Source organism: Lutra lutra, chromosome 11, assembly GCF_902655055.1.
Source record: "Lutra lutra chromosome 11, mLutLut1.2, whole genome shotgun sequence".
In the NCBI taxonomy this organism is placed as follows: domain Eukaryota; kingdom Metazoa; phylum Chordata; class Mammalia; order Carnivora; family Mustelidae; genus Lutra; species Lutra lutra.
Window position 1 is genome coordinate 106,937,727 of NC_062288.1, and position 16,238 is coordinate 106,953,964.

The window sequence follows — 16,238 nt, forward strand, 5'->3', positions numbered from 1 at the left end:
ATTTCTGTGCCTGACTTATTTCACTTAGGATCATGTTTTCAAAGTTCATCCATGTTGTGTCAGTACAGTATTCTTTTCCTTTTTTTATTTAATTGTGGTAAAATACACATAACACAGAATTTATAAAGTACTTTCACGCTATTATACAACTAACCTCCAGAACTTTCATCTTGCAAAACTGAAACTGTACCCATTAAAAAACTACTCCCCATTTTCCTCTCCCCCACCAGACCCTGGCAACCACCATTCCCCCTTCAGTCTCTATGATTTAGATGACTGTAGGCACCTCGTGTAAGGAGAAGTCACACCGTATTTGATTTTTTGCGACTGGCTCATTTCACTTAGACTTCATTCCTTTTTATGGCTGAATAGCATTCCCCTGTATGTACTGGACCACAATTTGTTTATGCATTTATCTGGATTGTTTTTACTTTTCGGTTATTATCATAAGGGTCTTTTTAAATGATAAAACTAAAATACTTGGTCAAACTAGCCTGAAACATGGAAATAAAGATGATCAGGATGGAAGCAAGACACCCAATTTCTTAGTTCACCTACTCCAAACCACAGGCCACACTCAATGCCAGGGCACCCGCTGGCACCGCAAATCCATACTGACTAGATGCTGGAAGGGATAAAAAGATGCATAAAATATGCTCTTGTCCTTTAAGGGGTGGAAAGCTTCTTGAGAAGCCAGTATAGGCAGGTTAAGTACAACACAAGGCTGAATGCGTCAGAATCGAGCTTCATGTGTGACCAGCCTGTGACCTGGCCTTAGAGGATGGGGAGGAACCAGGCAGGCCAACAGGTGAGGAGAGCGGTTGGAGCAATGTGAACCAGAGCTCAGAGAGGGCAAGTGTGTTTGCAAATGTCAAAGCAATTTTAGTCACAACTATTTACATGCCACGAATTCAGTTTGTCCTAATATGAAGGTAACTTAACTAGTAGGCCAGATGAACTAGACTATGAAAATTTTAACAAACTAAAAGCCAGTGAATGGGAATGAAAATCACTATCCAAGAGACACCTAAGTGCTGATTCTCAAACGGGTGAGCATGTAAGCATCCCCTAAACTAGACAGGAACTGTCTATTCTCTTCCTGAAGAAAACGTCCAGAGACGGAGGCCCCAAAATGTCCCTCAATGATACCTCCTGACTTGGAAAAGTAAATACTTCTTCAGATCATTTGCTGCGATTTCACTTCTTATTCTATTCCCCTCAAAGAAAAGAACACCTGATTAGAATCTGTTTCATGAACATTCCCTAACAATAAAGTACTAAAAATAAAATCATATACTCAGCTCTCTGCTTGGATGTTTACAGGAGTCTGATTCTTTTCACTTTTTTGTAAGGGAAATGGGAGGAAGAAGCAAATGTGAGAAATGTCCACAAGAGGAAACTGAATATCACCATTAGTTGTCAGCATGGAGAAGTAGATGCATCTAACATAACTCTCCAGTTTCTGCTTTGGCCTGTTAGATAGACAGTGGCCAAGGACTGAAAGGAAACACAGAGGAGAGAGAGAGGGAGGGAGGGAGGGAGGGAGGGAGGGAAGGGAAGGGGTAATGGGAGGGAAGGAAGGTGAGAAGGACAGAGAGAGACACACACACCAGTGTGGGTCCTACCGAAGAAATGACCAGTGTGGGATGGCGCCCACATGGAGCACAGCTGGCATTATCTGTTCTTTGCTCAGGGATGCGTGCTGGGCTGGAGGTCTGGGTTTGGGGACAAGGGTACGGGTATACCTGAGGAGCAGTAAAAGAGATAGTTAAGAAATGGCGAAAGGAAAAGAAAAAAACGGGGGAATGGGGACCAGAAATAAAGAAGAGACAGGGGAAGTGGAATTTCAAACAGCAAATGCCATGGAGCAATTAAGACAAAAACATAATCCACAAGATTGGACAATTACGAGGTCACTGGTGACCTGAAGAGAAAGAGATATTTAAGTGTTTGGGGTTTGAAATTCCTTTGCAGATGACTGAGTTCCAGTAGACGAAATGATGTCAGCTCCTACTGGACAGCACACTGAGGTCAGGAGTCAACACGAGGAACAAGACTGATGACCAGAGTCAGCATCCCAGTGACCCCAGATGAGGATTTCACATTTCCCACAGAGGCACCAGGTATGTCCACGTACCTTTGGAGGACGATCCGAAGACTTGGACACTCTGAAGAGGGGACTGGGAGTAAAACTGGTGGTCACAAGGAACTGCGGCTTGATCTCTAACTTTTAGTATTCTTTATAAGGAGAATTTATTCAAGTCTATACTTATATAATTTATTAAAATTAATTTTAAAATAAAATCTCCTACAAAGAAGAAGATAACATATCCACCAGTCTCAGAACTGACTGTGTGCAAGTGTGCTATGAAGTATTCTCAGCCAGGGCACGGGCCTTTTTTCTTAGTACAAAGTGGACCCTTATTATAGCTAATTGTCTGGTTTTTAACCTCTTGAGCCTCCTTCTAGCTAAATTGTCCTAACTAGAATTATTTTCATATAAAAATATTTTATAACAAACTAAAACTTAAAACATTTGAATGTATCTGAACGATGGCTAAATTATTTAGGTAATATTGGCCACCCAATATGACATTTTCTCAGACAGGACTAAGTTCCCTGAAGTAAGAGTGGCATCGTAAGACTAGAACAAGTAGATAACTGGGAATAAAGAGCATTTAGGGACTCTTAACTCTTTTTTAGACATCTGACACAGAGTAACTTTCTCTTTATTTATTAAAAACTATAACTAGATCTACACATAGATAGATATACAAATTTATTGTTCAGATATAAGAACAACAGTATTCAACCAAAAGTCAATTAGGGCCACTCTCTCTGCAATATAACTGAATGTAAGTAAATCATATACAAATTTTTTGCTGAAAATTTTTCAGGAAGAGTTTAAAATTATTTTTACATCAAAGTCATAGTTAGGAATATTTTGCACTTGTCATCTCTAAGCATCATTCACTTTTGTTTTACACTGAGAACTGGAGAGAAGCAGCCCAGGGTAAAGATTAATAGTATATTTATGAAACCCTAAATCACGACCTCTCCAAGACGGAGCAGTTTTTAAACAGGTTCCCTTCATTAAGGAATGAAGGAGTAATCCATTTTATCTCCTGCAAGATGAGGGACTAAATGGGACCCAGAGGAGAAATACTAAAAAATAAATTCAAGGTGATTCAAAGGAGTAAGTGTTCTTGTTTTAATATCCTAAGTATATTTTCTTTTAAAAATCGGCATTTGGGCCTTGTACAGCTTACAAGTTACAGAAAGAGCTTCCGAATAAATATAAAGATAATTTTACAAAAGAGATTATTAACACCATTGCAAAGTCTGGTTGGTTACATTTGAGGAAAAATCTTCCCTGTTAAAGGAGACTGCTCACGGGAGGGATATCTGAAGGGGAATGCAAAATGAAGTCCATCTCTCAGTAGTTTCTTGATTAGGCATAATTGGAGCATATCAGCAATCCTCCAAAATCTGTTCTTACAGAATTCATTGCTACTTTTAAAATATTTTATTGCAGAAAAGTGTGGGCATCTACAGGGAGTTCTCTAGGCTTGGTGCTGTGCTATTTTCACCATGTTCACCAGCCACTTCCTCTAGTCAGCGTCAAAGCAAACAGTGAACTGTTCACTGCACATCAAGTCCTCCAAAATGTTGGATTCTTCAGAACTATAAAGTCTAAACAGGCAGCAAAGCAATGTTCTGGAAATCATATGCACTGACATGGCATTATTTTTAAAGGGCTTTAAAGAGTTTGAATAAGAAATGCTAAGCTTAGATTTTTTTGTGTTTCCTATAGACAATAAAACCATCATTTATATTAATTACTTTTAGCTTAAAATACATGGTCAAAATCGTCCTCACAACTTAATTCTTCGTTGTCAAGTGATATGCTTATGAAATCTACTCTGTGGCAATTTTTCAATTAGTACAAATTCTTGCATAATCAAATATAAGAAACTGATCAAAGGAATTCTTTAATGAATGTGTCCTATCACACCAGGAACTGAAGGCTAAAGCTAGAGTTTAATGACACCTCTGTTGCACCAACGACACCAGCTAGCAAATTAAAATATGCAAATTAAAAAACCAAAAACCAAAAAAACTCATGTAACACTTTCATTTTTGAAGCAAAAATATCATCAAATTCTTTTACACAGGATTTAATGTATTTTCAATTTACAATTAAAGTAAAAACTATCACTGATAAACTGTTGAAACAAGAGAAGAGCTGCTCATATACAGGTAATGTTGGTTTTTCCCTACTATTTCAATTCTCATTTCACTGTAAGTGATGGGTGCTGCTGGTGGAATTCCCAGGGACAGATGAGAGCACCCTAAGAGTCAGGCTTTCCTTTGGAGAGGCAATGAGAAAGAGTGAAAACTTTCATAGCTTGGAATGTGGTTGTGAAACACATCCTCTATTCTAGGCTTATGAGCTTTTCAGCTGGTAAATCAAAACCCTGTTATACACCAGGATAACATTCATGACAATTCTCCACATTTTATCTTCTTAAAAATCAAAGGCTCAGTCCTAAAGGGTTAATAGAGGAATTACAAAGTAACTCTCTAGTTTGCATTTCCCATAATACTAAAATAAAGCTGCTTCTTTTAGTCCAGAAATTTGCTTTTTTAATACTGTGAAAAGCCTCCATGAATCTGTTTAACGTATTTACTTCTTTTCATCTATTCAGTGCCACTGGGCATAACCTGTAATGCAGTGCGTGTTGATATTTTGCAAAGCGCCACATGACTCACTGTACCCTAATGCGCTCCATTAATCCTGTTTGGACAGCTGGGTCCGGGCGTTTGTTAGCTGCACTCTAATTGTCCCATCTTTCTTTTTCTTCTTTTTAGTTATCTCTATGGCAAACTACTCAGGAATTTAATTTGTTGATCTTCAAAAAGCAAATTTTTGCCATTAATTTGTTTTCTTTGTATTAAAAGTATACCTACCATGCAATTTTCTTCCATAATTCAGTATATACCACTATTAACAATTAATCTTAAGTAACAGATCACAGTAAATAAGTTTTTTAAATGACTAAACGGTAGGGTGGCTATAATATCATAGGAATTACTGTTGGACTGTGACAATACAAACGATATCACTTAGTTACAAATGAAGTTACTGTCGTGCATACTTTTGGCATTTTCAAGATTAGCACCCCACAAGCAGATGTCAAAACAATAACAAGTCCTGTAAAGCAAACACAAAAGAGGTGAGACCACTGAGTAAATAAGCTGTGTATTCGTCTACGGAACAGCGGTCCCTTCCCACTGAATACTTAGATTTCACTTCTTGCTAAAACATGAAATTCTCGGTAAGGGTTGCACAGATAACCATAAAGCCTCTATTTCCCTCTCACATCCTGCCTCCCTGCTGCCCAGGAGTCTTGAATCAACAAGGGAGGCAACAGAAGAGGTAAACAAAAGCAACTCAAAGCGACTAGTAATTTCTGTTATGAGCAAGTTGGTGCGGTTGAATGATGGGATTCTTCTAATCATTTGTGAACACTCTTAAGTGGAAACCTAAGTCCAGAAAACCAAACAGAACTGCCTAACGGAGACTTTGGTCTGAAATAACATTTAGCCAAGAAACGAGATCACAGACTGTAACATGCTTTATAAAAGAGCAGAAGGGCCAAGTGAGGATTTGCCCAACTTTCTAATGACAACGTAGAAATGTGTTACTTTTAAAAGATCCTTCCTATAAAAAATTAAGAAAACTATATAAATGACAGGCAAGAAAAAAATAAAAAAACTAAAGGATGCCCTTGAGATCAGCTCATGCTCTCAAGATCTCCCTGTTTTCAAGTCTATTTCATGGACATGAAGCAGCTTAAAGTAAGTTTTACACATTTTCAATTTTTTAAACCACATACTAAAAGTTTTCAAAAAACATTTCATATAAGAAAAATTAGTTTAACACTTTCTAGACGTTAAACAGTGTGTTGTTTTTTTTTTTTTTTAATATCACAGTTTTCTCACTGGAGAACTCAAAAAGCTTAACTACTCAGTAGAAAAAAACTGCCCATTGTTTGAAGAAGGAAGATTTTTAAGTATTTAAAAAAATAAATGGTCTTTATTTAATAGAAGTACTTGTTTTGGTATGGTTCTTACCATACCAAAGTACCATAAGTACAGAGTAAACTTATAAAATAATGTGAAAGGAAATATTATATTTCAAAGGATGGTCTTTTTGAAAAAGTGCAGAAACTACAAGTTAAGGCAGAAGTTTAAGAAAGATACAATTAACAAGGTATGGACTTCAAATGGACATTTCTCCCAGAAACCTACCCAGTGTTCTTGACATCACAGGCAGTGCAGAGCTCAAGACCAAGATGGACACACAATTCCCAATGATCTATGTGGGGATCACAAAGAATATTGGGCAGTCAGACAGCAGAATGACGAATGCAGTCAATCCACTCACATTCTGGGAACTCACTGCACATCCTACTCACCTTGCACTGTTGCACTGTACTCTGCTAACTTCTTAACGATATCACTCAATATAGAACTTAAAGAGAGTAAGAAATGTTTTCTACAAATATTTAAAGTTACATCTGTAAAGTTCTAAAAGATAGGGACAGTAGTTGGCACGACTATCAAGTTATAGGACACTGAAATCACATCTCAGACAATGCATCTTACATTACTGGCTGCGGTTGCCAATTTTAAAAAGGTTTGCCTGTCAAGTAAAATAGAATGAATACATTTAATACTTCTGACTATATTTTTAAAGCCAGACTACTGCTCAAGATATATAATATCTACTTCTAACACATTCAACTATTATAAACTTCAATACCAAAATGCTGGAAATCTAAAACCCCTAAATTCTAATAATTCATTCCCAACGTGTCCGATGCTTATTCTTTCCTATTAAATAAAAGGAGCTGAAACACTGATTAATGCTGGCGATCACTGACACTGGACGCTAAGTATCTCAACAAGTCAGAGCATTCTATAGATATGTAAATAAAGCACATAAAATAACTTTTCCTTTTTAAGATAGGCTGAAAATATGTGATCTATAATAAAAAGAAAAGAAACCAGCAGCTCTTATTACTTATTCTTCATGGTCAGGCTGTGGGAATATTTTAAAAAGATGTAGTCACTATATAAGGTAACAGTCTTTGTCATTCCAAAGCCAATGACACATTGTAGGAAGTCAAATTAGCCTCAGACTACAAAATGTTTCTGAATAGAACTCTTCCGTCTTGCTTTAATTATTCAAATTTGAAATACTTTGTCTCTACTACTTGTAGCAACTAAGTTCTTCAGATTTCAAACAAGCTCCCTGAAGTACAGTTTGCACAATCAAAGTTACTCATTAGCAATACGTTTTCTTTAGAGGAGAAAGAGCCCTTTCAGTAGCCTTCTGTAGCTGGTTAACAAGCTCTGCAGTTCTATGCATTTCCAAGTGAATGGATGCTGTCCAAATTAAACAGAGCAGCACATCCTTTTCCCACTCATTCAGCATTTTCCAAAATCTTTCAATTTGTGTTTGTGCAATTTACAAACAAATACCTATCGCGGCAAATGAACCATTCAGGGCGATTACAAAAATAAAACAGTTCATTTGCCTTGGAATGCAAAAGGGAGGCACAGGCACCTAAGACTTTGCCTTACCTTTGTCATAGTTGTGTCATCCTTCTTGGGAATAAAATTTCCAAAAAATCGCAGGCTATAGAAACCGACAACAGAGGATACCATAAGATAGCTGTGAGAATCAAGGAAAAAACTCTCCAAAGAATGCAAGTTTCCTTAAGTTCTCAGTAGTCTCCAGAAACTCTTGAGGTCCAAAGGAAAAACAAAACAAAAAGCCACTTGGCGTGCTTGAGGAAGACTGACTTGTTTTTCCCTTCTAGGCAAGTGTCTTAGTAAATTACCACTGTCCCAGAAACTAAACAGAAAATTTGTTAAACAATGTTTAGTTAAAGAAAGGATACAAAATCAAAATGATTTCAAGTGCAGCTCCCACAAAACCAAAAGCAGAAAGAGAAGCATTTCCTATTCCAGGACCCTGGGGGGGGGGAAAAAAACCACTTTTCAGAATTCAATGACACTATACATTTGCTTTCCCTAAAAGTATTTCTTAAATACAGGAATTAGGACTGTTTAATACCCTAAAACAGCATCTAGATTTTCTAAGAATAAAACATGACACTAGATTGCATTCGTCAACTAATGCAAGCATGTGTTAATAATTTCAACAAGTTCAAAACATCTCTGATTTATCTAAAATGTAACTTACTCATAAAAATGATATTATGCTTATTGTTAAGAGCCCTGAATATTACTGGAAGAAATTTCTTTAAAACAGTACCACAGGAATAGAAGATATAGTTATTTAAATAAACCTTATGACAACATATAAAAATTATACAATTAAAATATATCAAAGTAGGCCAAGCATAGAAAGACTGAATGTGCATATCCTATTTCTGCAGTTGAAAATTTTGTTTCCCCAAATCTTCCTTGGGAATTCAGACATTTTTAAAAGATATAACTTAGTTAACACAAATTTTTTTAATGTAACACTACACAGTTTTCCAAAACATTATACCTATTGTGGAAACCTATCTTTATCTAGAACTTAAAAAAACAAGCAGAAAAACTAGTATTTATTAATGAGACCAAACAGGCAAAAAAATAATTTCTTATTAAAGTAGGAAGAATATTTTCACAGCTTACCAATTAAAGGAAGTATTCAAATATGAACTACTGTTCTACTATCAGCTCTAATTGTAGCAAACAAAAATACCAGGAAAATTAAGAATGTATAGCCAGGTTAATAAAAAATAAACCAATAAGTAATATCATACATATCATATACACATTCTAATTTTGGCCTAAAGAAGTAAGAATACTCATGGAAATTTCATATATATATATATATATATATATATATATACACACAAATCAAAGACCTATCAACTTTTTGTTAATCTTTTGACAAAGAAATGAATAATGCTAATGGCTTACTGGCTGGGTGAAAAACATTTTGGATATATTCCCCGCCTCAAGAGAAGTCCTCCAGGCAGGATTAGGATGATCTGATTTATTTACAGAATCATGCATGGGCCCTACTCCCCCTGTGTGATACACTAAGGGGATGGTACATAAATGTACCATGGCGGCATGGGACTTACGCAGCGTGCAATGTATAACAGAGGGTCACAAAGTGAACAGAAGCCAACGCAGTAGATAACTTCCTGCTCTATCAATGAATTCGGGTCTAAACAAAAGATAAAGACCAGGTTGCAGATGAAGTACCCTTCAGTGTTGTTTGCTTGTGGAATGAGGCACCTGGAAAGCTTGGTGGCAGGCTAGACAGTGGGCAGTAACAGAAGGCATAAGGTCCAGCAAAAGTTAGAGGAGGGCAGGATCTAACTGGAGAATATGCCTGAAATTCAAAGAGGAGGGCATCTCCATTGTGGACTGAAGGGAAGAAATTTAGGTTGATGTTGGCTTGTTTCTACGAGAGGAAAGGGATACATCCTCTGGTTCAGAGAGAGAAGTAGCACTAAAAGTCTGGAAGAGTTTTGAAGTCCTTTCTATGGGGAATAAGAAAGCTACTGACTTAGAAAAATATATGAAAACATTAGAATGTAAATGCTACTTTAAGTAATCAAAAGTCTACAGAGTCCTAGAAGTGTGCTAAATATGCATCTTTAGTGATAACTACCTTCTAGATGGAGAATATATTTAAACAGGCTAAAAGATAGAATTTAATAGAATCATCAACTTTTAGACAAGAGAGAAAACAAAGTTAATTCATGAAAAGATATATATCTGACTCTCCTCTAGTAACTAAACATTTGACTCAGTTTCATAAAATGTGTGACTCTCTTGAAACCTGAGTGCCTACCAGCCACATATCAGGATCTTCAGCAAACACTACGACTCCATCCAATAAACTCCTTCCACATCACTATTTCACAGAGTATAAATTTTCGTAAAGAATTCCAAATATGAACTACAGCAAAATAAAAGTAAACTGTGATACAAAGTCTAAAAGGAAAATGATATCCGATAAAAGAGCTAGCCAACTGAAAGTAAGAAATTAGAAACAAGTCATAGGTCACGAGCACTATTTACGAAGGCTCTTTACATAAGGAAATTCATACAACCTGAAACATAGGTACAGAAAGGTGATGTTTTAAATTACTTATTTGAAACACTCAGGGTATATATACAGAACACTTTTGCAAAAGAAAGACATTTAAAGCAGTTTACCCTTGTTCCCTTTGGCATGGCTGTTTCATCAACCAACAGGCAAAGAATATTACAAGCCACCAAGAGGACCGAGATGGACTACAACATAAAAAATGATCATCAGTTCTGAATTTCACAGATATTTTGTGAGTACACATGTATTAAAATCTAAGTTATAGACCAAATATATGCTTCAGAACAGAGAAGACCAAAATTCTACACACAAACTGGAAGTAATCAAACTATCTGCAAAAACTCTAAAAGCTTCTACAAATTATTACAATTTCAAAGCTTGTGACTAAAGCTAATAATATAGATTCAGTTACTGAATGATTCCACCAACTGAAAACCCACAACTCCACAGATTTAAAAAATGGCTAATAGTTATCAGAACTAATTAAGAATATAATTTTCACATCCCATCAGAGTCTGAAGCAAGATATCTGCAATACCTCATCTCTTAATTCTAAATGGCACCAAAGAATAAATGTCCTGTTTCCATGAGGAAATAGTTAATCTTGAGGACTTAAAAAAAATGCCATTAATTTCCATTTTTGCTTTATTGAGTTTTTCCAAATACAAGTATGGATGGATTTTAACCCTGTTGACAGAAAACCAGTTTACTTGAAACCATTTATCTGAGGGAGTTACCATATTCAAATACCAAAGTAAATAAAAAATAATTTGCTTTATTTAACTAGGCAAATAAATTCTTACTGTCTCAATTAGAAGGAGAACCATAACAGCAGGATACACCAAATTTCTTTCCCATGCTGAAGCTTTTTTTCGCCTCTCTATTAGGAAAAAAAAACAAAATACAACAAAGATTTCCAAAAATTCTCTTCAGAACCACGTTTTCATTCCTTACTGTTAGAATTAGTATGTATTATTTTTATATAGTTTCTTTTTCACAAACACAAATTATTTTTTATTTTCCTCCATAAACTATAAAAATCAGAGTTTTAAAATCACTTTGCTACATTGAATAGTTCAATCCTATAATGCTTACATTTTAGCTCTGTAAAGACATTTCAGTTCCTAACAAAATGTACTGTTAATACACAGCTTGCTATGAAAATATAGAAATGTTTGTATTTGATGTAGATTTACATATTGATATAGATTTGAGTGACTAAATTAACATGATTAAAAATCCCCTCTAATCCAAAGATAAAAACCTCCAGTTTTCTAAAGGTGGAAGCAAACTTCTGGCTACAGTGATCTACGTGATATCGCACCAATCCTCATGCTATGAACAACTGGTAAGAACAAACTTAACTAAGAAAAAAGTCTGCATGAAGGAATCACAGAATTACCACAACAAAGCTGTGAGGTCAATCCTCTATGAAACGGATTGATGGGAGCCCCCCCACTTGCACTATCTTTCCCTCAACAGTTTTCCAACGTATAATGACGTGGCCCCATGAAGCTGAGAAATGAAGCAAATATCAGTGAGTAAAAGAAAATGATGCTAAAGCAATGCTTTCAGTAAACTCAACAGCATCAGGAAAACAAAAATTGGAGTGTGGGGCTACCAAGGAAGCCAAAATTTGAGAGGCTATAATCACAGAGAGAAGCAAAGGAAAAAGAAGGAAGCCGAACGTTCAGCCTCCTGCCCTTCAAGGCACCAGTGGCCAGCAGGCTGAGAGAGTGACAGGAAGGTACAGCAAAGAGAAGGAGCAAAGCTTCTGTCAGGCTCCCGCTTCTTTCTCTTTTTCTTCTTTTAAAGATTTTATTTATTTATTTGACAGAGATCACAAGCAGGCAAAGAGGTAGGCGGAGAGAGAGGAAGGGAAGCAGGCTCCCTGCTGAGCAGAGAGCCCAGGACCTTGGGATCATGACCTGAGCCAAAGGCAGAGGCCTTAACCCACTGAGCCACCCAGGCATCCTCAGGCTCACGTTTCTTGAGATAAAAACTAATGTTCAGGGTTCATGAATAAGATGGTATCAGAGCCAACAACAAAACACCCAAGCTCTCACTTAGGAACGCTATACACTGGGAGCAAGGCCAAACTGCAAAACGACCGGCCCTCATGAAGACCAAAACCCACGCTGGAACAATCACCAGCCCAGACAGGTGAAAGGATCTGTCCCTACTCTAACTGCCAGGCAGAAGGAAAAGTAAACCCTCTCAAGAAGAAAACATTATCCAGAGTTTTTATTTTGTATAAGAAATGCCTGACAATCAAACGTTCCCTGGAGACAAGACAAAGAAAAAAGATAATAGATACAGACTTTCAGTTTATCCAAATATTGAACTTACCAGAAAGAAGCCTTAAAATAACTGATTAATATGTTCAATAAGATAAGTGACAAGATGGCAAATGTCATAATTTGAATTGAGGAAAATAACTGAATGAAAATTCTAGAACCCGAAAAATACTGTAACTAAAATTAAGACTTCAGGAGATAATTTAGCAATAGTTATGACACAGCTGAAAAGACCATGAAATGGAAGACACATCAATAGAAAAAATTAAAGATCAAAGAATGTGGTAAAGGAGGGGAAACTCAGAAAATAATACAGGAGTGAAAAGGTCTAGCGCATATGCAGCTAGGGTTGAAGGAACTTAAAGAAAAGGAATAGCAGAAGCAGTATTTGATGAGACAATGGCCAACAAGTCCCCAAATGGATAAAAGACATTAGGCTACACGCTGATGAAGTAGCACAGATCTCAGAAGAATAAACACAAAGAAAACCAAACCTGAGCACATCAGGCTAGAACTACTAAACAAAGACAAAAAGAAAATCCTACAGCTTTCAAAAGGGCAACAATACAACTTTTTTAACCAGAAACCAGAAGACACTAACAAGACATCTTTTCAATGTTGAAAACTATCAAATAAGAATTCTAAATTCTGTAAAAATGTCCTACTGATGAGAAGGCAAGTAAAAATGTTTTCAGGAAACAAAAACTGAGAGAATTCATTGCCAACAAACTAGCACTAATGAAATGCTAACAGATGTTCTTCAGGCAGAAGCTAAATGAACACTGAAAACACAAATCAGGGACATATAAATTAAAACACCAGTGAAAACGACTTCACAACCACTAAATTGGTAAAAATGTAGAGTCCAACACTGTCAACTGTTGACAAAGATGTGAAGCAACATGTCTTACTCATGCTTAAAACAAATGCAAAATAATACCACTACCTGGGAAAACGATTCAGCATTATTTTAAAAAAAGTTGTACGTCCACATACTCAATGAGCCTATAATTCCACTTCCAGGTACATATCCTAAAAAACATACGTACCAGAGATATGGAGAACAATGTTTATACCAATATTATTCATAACAAAAGATAAACACATCAAATATCCATCAACCATAGAATGAATAAAGTAACTTTAGGCAATATGATGTTGTTTACAAAAATGAAAATGAGAGCAACCTATAGAATGGGAGAAGGTATTTGCAAATGATATATCCACTAAAGAGTTAATATCCAAAATATACAAGAATTTACACAACCCAGCACCAAATTAAAAAATGAAAAGAGGACTTGAATAGACATTTTTCCAAAGAAGACATCCAGATGTCCAATAAACACATGAAAAGATGCTCAACATCATTCATCATCAAGAAAATGCAAATAAAACCACAATAAGATATCACCTTATACCTGTCAGAATAACTAAAATCAAATAACACAAGAAATAACAAGTGTTGGCAAAGATGTAGAGAAAAAGGAACCCTCGTGCACTGTCGGTGGGAATACAACCTGGGGAAGCCACCGTGGAAAACACTATGGAGGTTCCTCAAAAAATTAAAAATAGAATTACCAAACAATCCAGTACTTCCAATACTGGGTACCCAAAGAAAACAAACAAGAAAAACAATTTTTATTGTTTTTTGCAGCCAAGACATGGAAACAACCCAAGTGTTCATCCATAGATGAATGGATAAAGACTTGATACATACACATTCACACATACACACACACGGGAATATTACTCAGCCACAAAAAAAAGAATGAACTCTTGCCATGTGCAACAACATGGATAGAGCTAGTGTGTACTACACTACGTAAAGTGTGTTAGTCAGAGAAAGACAAATCCCATATAATTTCATTCAGATGTGGAATTTAAAAAACAAAACAAAGTAAAAAAGGAAGGAAGGAAGGAAGACCAAAAAAACAGACCCTTAAATACGGAGAACAAACTGGAGACTGGCAGAGGGGAAGTGGGTGGAGGATGGGTTAAATATCACGATGAGCACTGAGTAATACACGAATTACTGAATCACTATATTGTATACCTGAAACTAACATAACAGCACATGGTGATGACACTTCAATGAAAAAAGAAAAATGAAAATGAATAAATTTTCAACAACAAAACAATTTCTGAAGACAAAGTAATCACAGGGACCAATTTTCTATCCAGGCTGAAGGAATCAGGAAACAAAACACACGTGCATATGAAACAGTTTCGACCCTGGATATGCAGTCACGGAAGACAATGATCTCTGAGAGGTGGGAAGCAAACGAGGCGAGCCATGGGTTTGCCCTGCTTGCTGTCTCTCGACATTTACTGGCCACAGTAGTGGGCACAGGAACCCAAGAAAAGCCCTACTTATTCGTTGTGTTGAAGACATAAAACAGGAGTGTGGAGAAACCCAGTTAGCTGGACTGTACAGAGCAAAGTACCACCGACAAAAGTCCCCAGACTCCCCCAGATCTTCAGAGAGTTATCTTTGAGTCTTCAGTTGGGTAAAGATCAGCTCAGGTACATGAACAAACAACCCTCAGCTGAAGAAGGAACCACCCAAAAAGGTTAGAAGGAGCAGCAGTAACCAACCATTATAAAGGGCCAAGAATAGGGCTTGTTCCCCCAAGACAGGAACGAGACCTCATCAATCATGAGCACAGTTGCCTTAGTGTGGAATGACTGACCCTAGAGGAAATGCTGCTCTAGCCGTGCCTGACAAGCCTTCAGAGCAAAACCCAAGAATATCAAACTGCTTCCAAGTAACTTAACTGCATCCCAGAATAAAGTTCCACACTTATGGAAATACAAAAATATCAGCAACCAGCAATAAGATTCTCAGTGTCCACTATCCAATCAAAAATTGCCATGCATAAAACCACAAAAATACACCCAATGATGAGAAGAAAAGTCAATCAATCAAAATCTATCAAGAACTAACACAGAAATTAGAATTAGCAGATAAAAACACTATAAGTGCTACTATATAATATATGCCATATTTTTTAAAAAGTGGAGGACACAGACTAAGTTCTAAACAGAACTTCTACATATAAAAACTACAGTATCTGAGAATGCCTGGGTTCAGTCGGTTGAGTGTCTAATTCAATCTCAGCTCAGGTCTTGATCTCAAGATCGTGTGCTCAGGCCCTGCACTGGGCTCCACACTGGGCATGGAGCCTATTTAAAAACAATTTTTAAAAAATGCAGTATTTGAGAATACAATAGATAGGATTAAATGCAGATTAGATACACAAAAGAAAAGAGTAGTGAACATGAACATATAGTAATAGGAACTATCCAAAATGAAACACACAGAAAAAAAATCTGAAAAATAAAGGAAAATCCATGAGTTTGGGGGGGAAACTTCGGGGGGGGGGGGAGCAGTGTACATGCAGCTGGAGACCCTGAAACAGGGGCACAGAGAAGAAAAGAAAAAAACATTTGGAAAAACAATGGCCAAAAATGTTCCAAATTAGATGAAAACTATAAATTCCCAGATCCAAGAGACTCAATGAACCCAATGCGTCAGAAGCATAAAGGAAACTACTCTAAAGCACACGTGAATCAAACTGTTCAAAGTCAATGACAAAGAAGACATCTTAAAAGCCGAGAGAGAAAAAAGATTCAAAAGATGAGGATGACAGAAGATTATTTGTCAGAAATAATGCAAGTGAAGAAACAACAGACTGACATCTCTGAACATCAGCATCTGAAAAGTCATTTTATGCTTGTATGAAACAAAAAAAAAAAAAAAAAAAAAAGGGAATTTATCCTCTCCC

General features: G+C 36.5%; 1 protein-coding gene across 6 annotated transcripts in view; it reads right to left on the minus strand.

The window, feature by feature from the left end:
* The window catches only part of LMBR1 (limb development membrane protein 1), a 157,853-nt gene that overhangs the window by 20,939 nt on the left and 120,676 nt on the right, over window positions 1-16,238 (minus strand). For 5 of the 6 annotated variants that reach the window (XM_047694411.1, XM_047694410.1, XM_047694414.1 and 2 more), the window contains 5 exons: window positions 10,960-11,036; window positions 10,264-10,341; window positions 7,974-8,047; window positions 7,654-7,744; window positions 6,316-6,382 (listed from right to left, as the gene is read on the minus strand). In XM_047694411.1, the coding sequence (XP_047550367.1) occupies window positions 6,316-6,382; window positions 7,654-7,744; window positions 7,974-8,047; window positions 10,264-10,341; window positions 10,960-11,036 (387 nt within the window). The remainder of the gene's footprint in view (window positions 1-6,315; window positions 6,383-7,653; window positions 7,745-7,973; window positions 8,048-10,263; window positions 10,342-10,959; window positions 11,037-16,238) is intronic. The other variant, XR_007121403.1, reaches the window with a different exon arrangement.